The sequence below is a fragment of the Acomys russatus genome, chromosome 6 (genome assembly GCF_903995435.1).
Source record: "Acomys russatus chromosome 6, mAcoRus1.1, whole genome shotgun sequence".
Lineage (NCBI taxonomy): Eukaryota > Metazoa > Chordata > Mammalia > Rodentia > Muridae > Acomys > Acomys russatus.
The window spans coordinates 88,964,947-88,973,405 of NC_067142.1; the positions used below are offsets into that span (position 1 = coordinate 88,964,947).

The 8,459-nt window shown below is 46.9% G+C and overlaps 1 protein-coding gene across 1 annotated transcript; it reads right to left on the reverse strand.

Moving 5' to 3' along the window:
- Positions 1–5,903: 5,903 nt before the first annotated feature.
- LOC127191054 (olfactory receptor 10C1) lies at positions 5,904–6,842 on the reverse strand. The gene has a single exon (XM_051148290.1). It carries the CDS (start codon positions 6,840–6,842, stop codon positions 5,904–5,906), a length of 939 nt encoding a protein of 312 aa, XP_051004247.1.
- Positions 6,843–8,459: the final 1,617 nt, after the last annotated feature.

The window sequence follows — 8,459 nt, forward strand, 5'->3', positions numbered from 1 at the left end:
AAGAAGAAGAAGAAGAAGAAGAAGAAGAAGAAGAAGAAGAAGAGAAGAAGAAGAAGAAGAAGAAGAAAAGAGATTTAAAACATCTATTCTTTGAGAATTTACTTAGTCCGAGTAGAAGCGACCCATTTTGCCTTCACCCTCAGTGGGACTCGCCCAGCAAAGGTCTGGGGCGGCAGCAGACTGAGAGTGGAGTGATCTGTGCTCAGCGTTTCCAGGGATGGACGGCGGAGCAGAGGAGTCTAGAAATCAGGTCTTTTGCATGTCCTGCCTTTCCTCTCTGTCATGGCCACCAGGAGGACTGAATCACTAGGGAGAAATCTGGGAGCAGAAGATGGGGGCACGGGCCTGCTTTCCCACTTCTTTTTCAAGGGTGACTATGCATGCTGTCTTCTCCAGAGGTTCAGGTCCTACTCCTCGATAGCTTATTGGACTCTCTGGTCTCCTTCATGGGTGATATTAATGATGGACTTTATGGGATCCCCCCTCCTTTGTGCAATTTCCCCCTAGTATTTCTAGTCTTCTTATGTTTCCCAGTGAACATTGAGCTGAGAGGCTCAAGGTTTGTCATTGGGTTATCCCACCAGCCTGTTTTCTGTCACCTCCCAAATTTTCACTTCCAGTTGATAGAGGGTGTTGTGGACACCTGTGGTACAGGGCATGGCGATTCCATTCTGTTTGTACTTTGCCCTCTGGGGGAGGGTAATGGGCATTGGGCTAGATCATGGGCCTGACATTTTAAGACGAGAGACTAGATTTGGTTTCTCTAAGGCTCAGGAACATTGCTCTTACAAATAATGTAAGAGCCAGAGAATGACAAAGAATGCTGTGAAATTCACTTTCTTGGACACGACGTGGCTGCTGCACTCATGAAACCACAGCAGCGGTGGTTATGTGAAGAAGAACCACAGAAGACTAAGGCCCATTAATATTCCACGATGAATGGGGGAGAGGCTTGTGAGACCCCCCATCTCACCTGTGAAGTTACAGGCAGCCAGCCAGTTGTTACAGGGAAGGAATGAAGCACGTACACACAAAAAAGACATGAGGGCTGCAGAGATGGCTCAGCAGTTAAGAGCACTGGCAGCTCTTCCAGGGGACCTGGGTTCAATTCCCAGCACCCACACGGTGGCTTGAGATAGCCCATAACTCCAGTCCCAGGGGATCCATAAGCATGAGGCATTACGTGATACACAGACATACATGCAGACTAAACAATTGTATACATTAAATAAGTAAATAAGTGAAAAGATTTTGAAACAAGGAGAAAAAGAGTTTGGTAAGGGGGGACCAGAGAGAATAATGCATATATAAGAAACTGTAAGAAAAAAAATAGAGACCAGATTTGGCAGTATGGGGGTGATCTAGTCATATGTCCCTGTAGGCCCAGGCTCCCTTCTCTCTTTCTCACCCCTACCTCAGCAAGGGCAACCCCTGTGCTATGAGCCCCAGGCAGCCTTGAGTCCCTATTTTCTCTGCCTCCCTGACTTCTGGCATATTGCAACCCAAATCATACAGATCACACACCCTTTCTAGAAACCTGTAGCAAAGACCTCTCTTTGGCTGGGGTTCAGAACCAAACGCTTATTGTGCTGGTCAGTGTTATCAAACTGTCTTCTGTTCCGTTTGTTTGTTTGTTTGTTTGTTGTTGTTGTTTACCTGAAATAAATCTCAGCTCCTGTGCATACCAACCTGGAACAGAATCTCTTACTGATTTAAAACATCTGGGTGATCAGAAAATTAGAACAAAACCGGAAGCATTTTTGTCTTTTGTGGGACCTAGCCAGACAAGAAACAGGATGGTAGAGAAGAGAGGCATGAGGGGCCACACCTTCATCAAAGCTTAATGAGTTTCAGTGGTGGGAGTGTCTCTCTCCACCTCCACAACTCCCATCCCCCTGCCCCCCTGTGTGTGTGTGTGTGTGTGTGTGTGTGTGTGTGTGTGTGTGTGTGTGTGATGCCCTGGGTGAACTGTCAGGTCTTTCAGCCTTGGCCTTTCACCATTCACCTTTCACCTGGGAATGTAGTTCTTCCCATGATCCCACGGACTCCTGTCTTGTTCCCAGAATGCAGTGACTTGCTCAGCCCCTGAAGGAGGACGAGCCATTGTTAAATATGGGGTTGGTGGAGTGGGTCTTTTCTCTTAGCTGACTTATTTGGACCAAACTCACTTTCTTGTGGGGTCTTTGGGATGTATTTAAAGTTGCTGTTTACAAAAGCCTTTACTTCAATCTTCTAGAGTCTAACAGTTTCTGAGCAGTTCCCCTCCTTTCTCCGTACTAAACATGCGCACCACCAGACGTCAGGACAGTAGACCCATGCTGCCACCATGTGGCTAAACCGTGCAACCCTATCTTTGGCAGTTCTTCAGGGCGCTCAGATCTTGAAGCATAGAAACATTCTCTTGGCTCGTTGAAGCTCAGAACAGCAGTCCTCAGAGTTTTATCCAGGTTGTGCCCACAGACTTCCTGATTCACATGATGATTTGAATGATGTGTAAATTCTCTGGTGCTGATGCCGCCGCGGTCCTGACCTGTCAGTAGTTCTGAGCTATTGGTTCCACTACCTCAGGCTCCAACTGTGGACGAGTGTTCTGTGTCAGTGCAGGGCAATTATTCAAACTGTCTATTCCCCATTATTGGTCGTTAGTGAGGTTCAAAAGAGCCTTGGGAAATAATGAAAGGAGATGGCGCCTCTCCATGACAAATTCTCTTGTTCACTTGGTAAATAGGTGTGTGGACAGGGATGGACATAGCTCAGTTATTACTTTGCAACCTCTCCTGCTCACACTGCACCATTAGCTAATTATTATTATTATTATTTGTTGTTGTTGTTGTTTAGCAGTCTGTGATCAAAGTCTTGTTCTGCTTGCTTCCCAACTCTTTCCCTCTAAGCTAATGGATTAAGCAAGGGATCTTTTGAACAGTTTCAAGTAAAACATGATCTGTGATACAAAGGGAAGGACTTCACGAGTCTTTGGGAGGAGTGTCCCTCACTTGACCAGGCAGCAGGGCTGCTGACTTAGTGAGGTTGCTTGACTTGTAGACCTGCCATCTCAGGAGGTCGCATTCTAACAGCGCCCATGCTGAGGAGCTACACTCTCTGGGAGCGGGGAGTGCTGTCACAGAGGGGTTTCCACTTAGAGGTTGGATGCTTTATGCGCAGCTCACAGACATGAGGTGGGAAACACACTGCATTCTGAAAAGAGGCATTGTCTGACGTACTGGAGGCCCTTGGTCGCTGTAAGAAAGCTCGTCCCTGCGCCTTAGCTTGTGGATGTCTATAGCCTGCTGGAAGTCTATGTGCCAGAAACCTTCCTCCTGGCTGTCTTTCCTGTCCAGAATCAGAATTAATGAATTTAGAACTTTTTTACCTATTGTGACTGGTGTTCACCATAATGGAATCAAGTCGTCGTTCTTAAACTTGGCTCAGGACCGATGGAGTTCAAGGTCCTTTGGCAGTGATAGTGTAGAAGAGCCCAATGCTCTCTGACTCTGTTCTTGTGAGAGATTCAGGTATGGGAAGCAGAGGCTCCTCAGGAGGATGAGCACAAAGTAGAAGATCTGTAAGCCAGCACAGTGCATTTAACTCAGACTTCTGTTTGTTTACCAAAGTGGTGTTTGCTCTAGGTCATTGAAAATTTTGTGGCAGTGGAGCTCATAACCTAGGGCGTCAGTCCTTATTATTATTATTATTATTATTATTATTATTATTATTATTATTATTATTGTTGTTGTTGTTAATTTATTTCAGAGATAAGGTTTTATACAGCCCAAGCTGGCCTGCCAGCAAAGACAATCCTCCTACCTCAGTATTTTGAATGCTGAATTGTAAGTGCGAGTCATTGTACCTGGCTCCGAGTCTTCAGTCTTCAAAAAATTATTTATTGTGTGTGCGGTTTTTGTGGGCATACATGTGCTCATGTGTTGAAGTCAGAGGGCAGCCTGTGGGAATTGTTTCTTTCCTTTATCTTGTGGTTTCTGGGGATTAAAGTCAGGTCCTTGTGCTTGGTGTCAAGTGTCCTCACCTGATGTGGTGTCTCTCCAGCCCCCAGTCAAAATCCCTTAACCCAGGGCTTTCCCCAACCAAAACCAGCTCTTGTTTTCACATGATGTGTCTACTGTACATCTGTGTATATGCAGCCAGAAACAACAAGAGCAATGAGCACGTACTTAATTACAAATGTCCCCAAAGAAACTGGGCACACCCCACATTTTCATCACCAGGTGGAGGGATAAGTTGAGGTCTTATAGGATAGGATACTACTCATAAATAAATATGCTCTACACTACAGCATGGATGACTCTAAAAAAATCATATTGCATTTAAAATACTGAGACCAAAAATTCTATTCATGTGAAAATCTAGAAGAGGTAAACTGATTTGTACTGATGGAACAAAGATGAAAAGTTGTTTGTAAATATGGATTGCAGGGACAGGCAGAAGGGAAATACTTCTGAGAGGCACGAGGATACCTTTGGAGGATGTGTATGTTGTTGAGTGGTTGTGACAATAGTCTCATGGTGCTCACATATGTCAACACTTAGCGGACTATACATTTAAATAGATGCAATTTATTATATGTTAATGATGCCTCCATAAATGATGAAGAATATTGGTAATAAGGTGTTGTGGCTTTGCCTTTAGTTCCAGCATGTAACGCCTGTGAGTGCGAGGCTGACCTTACCTATACAGCAAGACCCTGCCGCAAAAAATAAGGTATTGCTGATGTGACAAGAAGAGTGTTGCTGTCTTGGTCCTCTGGGAGACTCTTATTTCTTGAGGGAGGATTCTATTCTGTAGCCTAGATTGATCTGGAACTTGCAGTAGTCCTCCTGCCTCAGCCTCCTAATCCTGGGGTTGGGGAATCACATCATCAGAACTTCTCATTAAGTTGCTCTGTTTACCATGGGCTCTTGTGCGTCATGACTGTATTATATTCCTCTTCAGTGTCCCGGATGTTTTTGGCTTGTCTCACTGATGGGGGACACTTTCCTGCAGCCATGTTTGTTGGTTGGTTTTGCTGTGTAACCCTGGCTGTCCCGGACTCACTCTGTAGACCACGCTGGCCTCGAACTCACAGTGATCCATCTGCTTCTGCTTCCTGAGTGCTGGAATTACAGGTGTGCACCACCATGCCCGGCCGTCCTGCAGCCTTGTTGTGTGGCAACTTTGCCTACCTCCCTCTCAGTTTCTAAATACTAACCCCATTGACACAAAAATACCCTTCTTCCCCGAAGGAAAGGCTGCCTGTGAGATACACTGTGAGATGGATGCAACTTTCTGTGCAAACCCGTCTGACTTAACTATTAAAAGTATTTGTAGAGATGCCCATGAAGCACAGGTCTCACAAACTCGCAAAGAAAATGATTTGCCTGTAATCCCAGTTTATGGATAAAGAGTTTAAAGTGCAGAGAGATTATATAATTTTTATGGTCATACAGCTAATTAGGTAGGAAGAATTAGGATTTGAACTCAAGCCAGGCCAGATGATGTGGTACACACCTATATTCTCAACACTTGAGAGGTAGGGGCAGGGGCAGGCTGCACAATGAGTTTGAGAACTGCCAGAACTCTATCGATTCTTTCAATGATTGTGCAGTATTAGTGTCCAAAAGGTCTAACCTCCACGATTCTTTGTGGATCCCCGGTTCCCTTTTTTGTTTGTTTGTTTGTTTTGGTTTTGGTTTTTTCGAGAGAGTGCCGGCATTAAAGCCATGAGCCACCCCAGCTGGGCTTTTTTTTTTTTTTTTTTTTTTTAAATCAACCCTTTGCAACAGAAGGCAGAAGAGAGCAGTGGGTGTGGAGGGAATCCGTAGATCTTTAAAGGTGTAAGTCCAAGCCTCTTCGCCTTTGATTCTTGGTAATTTGGAACTCGGATCTCTGCTCAGGGCTCCCACCCCCTGTCAAATCTCTGAGGGCCCCATTTTCTGGATGCTTCTTTTTAGGGCGGCCTTGACATCCGCATTCCTCAGGCTGTAGATGACAGGGTTAAGGATGGGGGTGATCACAGCATAGAAAAGGGACAGCAGCGGATCCGTGGCTGGGTCGTAGCTGGCCTTAGGGCGGATGTAGATAAAGATGGCCGTACCGTAGAAGAGAGACACCACTACCAGGTGGGAGGAACAGGTGGAGAAGGCCTTGCGGCGACCAGCAGCGGATGGGATGCGGAAGATAGTGGCCAGAATCCGGCCGTAGGAGCTGAGAATGAGGCCAAAGGGACACAAGATGATAAGGGCAGCAGCCAGTATGATTTGCAGCTCATTGAGCGATGTGTCTCCGCACACCAACTGCAGCACCGGCTGGATCTCGCAGAAGAAGTGAGGAACGGCATTGGGGCCGCAGAAGGGCAGGGAGAAGATGAAGGAGGTGTGGCCCAGCCCCACGAGGGCCCCGCAGGCCCACGCGGCGCCCGCGAGCTGCACACACACCCTCCGGCTGAGCAGCGACTGGTAGCGCAGGGGCTCGCAGATCGCTGCATAGCGGTCATAGGCCATGGCAGCCAGCAGGCAGCACTCTGTGGCGCCGAAGAAGAGGAAAAAGAACATTTGCAGAGCGCAACCGGCACGCGGGATGCGGCGCCTGCCTGTGAGCAGGTGGTGCAACAGCAAGGGGACTGTGACTGACGTGTAGCAGATCTCCAGGGCCGAGAGGATGCGCAGGAAGAAGTACATGGGGGACTGCAGCGCAGCGTCTGTGGAGACCAGCGCCACGATGAGGAGATTGCCGGCCACCGTCAGCAAGTAGACCGCCAAGAAGAGGGAGAAGAGGAGGCCCTGCAGGTGGGCCAGACGCGAGAAGCCCACCAGTACGAACTCAGTCACCAGGGAGGAGTTGGTGCCCATCTTGCCAGGAAGGAGAGGTGCAGAAGACCTGGCACTGTGTGTGCCTTGCAGGGATAGACACAACCTCTTTGCCTGGGGACTCCCTTTTTCTTAGGCTATGAGGGCCTTTGAACTGAGGTGTTCAGGCACAAGCCAGGTTACACCCAGGTCATCCTAGGAACCTTGGGTACATATTTCTCTCTGATCTCTCCGCACCGTCCCCCACCCTCAGCAGTACACACCGAGCCCAGATTTTTCTGCTCTGGCTCCAGATTGCTCTGACCCCACTCCCCGCCTCTCTCTCTCTCTCTCCCTTTTATTTTAGATTACAATTATATCCCAGGATGGCCTAGAATTCACTATACTCCAAAATGGTCTGCAATTCACCTTGATCCTCTTCCCTCAGCTTCTAGAGGACTGGAATGTCAGTAAGTAGCCACCACACCCAGCCTTTTCATACTTCTCCGTTTCTCATCCTTGCTGGGGCGGGCATCTCCTTCCCACATGAACCAGAAGTCGATCATGTTCAGAGCAGGAAAAGATCCTATTCCAAATCAAGGGCATTTCCTCCCCTAAATCCTTTATCCTCTCTTCTCCAATATGTTCACCTCTTCCCCCTTCTCAACGTGTCTTTTCTCTGATCCATCTCCCCCCTCCCTTCCAGAAGCCTCTCCTTATTTGCTACCATCCTACCTCAGAGTCCACAGTGTCCATCAGGCAGCTGCAGGAAGTAAAGCTACTAGCTAGTCAGAAGAGTGAGGCTACGAGGCCTTCCTTAGTCACTCACCTCTGCATCTTTGGTGCTTCTCAGACTCATCCTTTTATATCACAATACACACAAAACCCCTCAGACCCCACACACAAGCCTCACGGACGGACACTAACGTCGCATGTCTAAATCTAAGCACAGGAGAGTATGTTAATAACCGCAAAAGCCAAATTCACTCAAGGTCACAAATGTACCGTATGTTATGTACATATACAAACACCATTACAAATAACACTGGGAGTCAGTACACATAATAAAATATGTACACAACTAAAAGGATAAACATAGATTCAAATGCTATGCGAAAAAATTATAAGTGTTCATTAGAGCCACGGGCCCACACATTGGTGCAGCTGCAGTTCTGTCCCCTGACTTTATCTCATCCTGGATCTCCCAGTGTTTTTCTGTACATTGTCTGTATAGTGTTTTCCTGCCTGAGAACACGGCCATTGATAAAGGTGCCTGATGACTCCTTCTGCAACATAGGTCCCTCCTCAGGAGGATTTTCTTTAAGTCTCTGAGGACCTGAGTCTCCCACTACATTCTCCTTTCCAACCGGGAGAGCCTCACACAACTAATTAATGTTATTTTGAGTCTGTTCCTAAGGTGGCAAGAAGGTAGAGGATGACCTGTGAGAAATTTTTGCAGACAATCTCAAGGGTTATTTGTCTCTCTCTTAGCACTCATATGCTATCTCTGGTCACTCAGTTTTATTTCTCCCTCATGAGTTTCTCCTTTCCATCACTGTAGCTGCTACTACATCTATAAAACCAGTAATTCTACTTATCATTGATATATAGTTATTGATATAGTTCAATAATGGATTCACTGTGCGTGAGTGTACATGTGTGCATGTGTGCATGTGTACA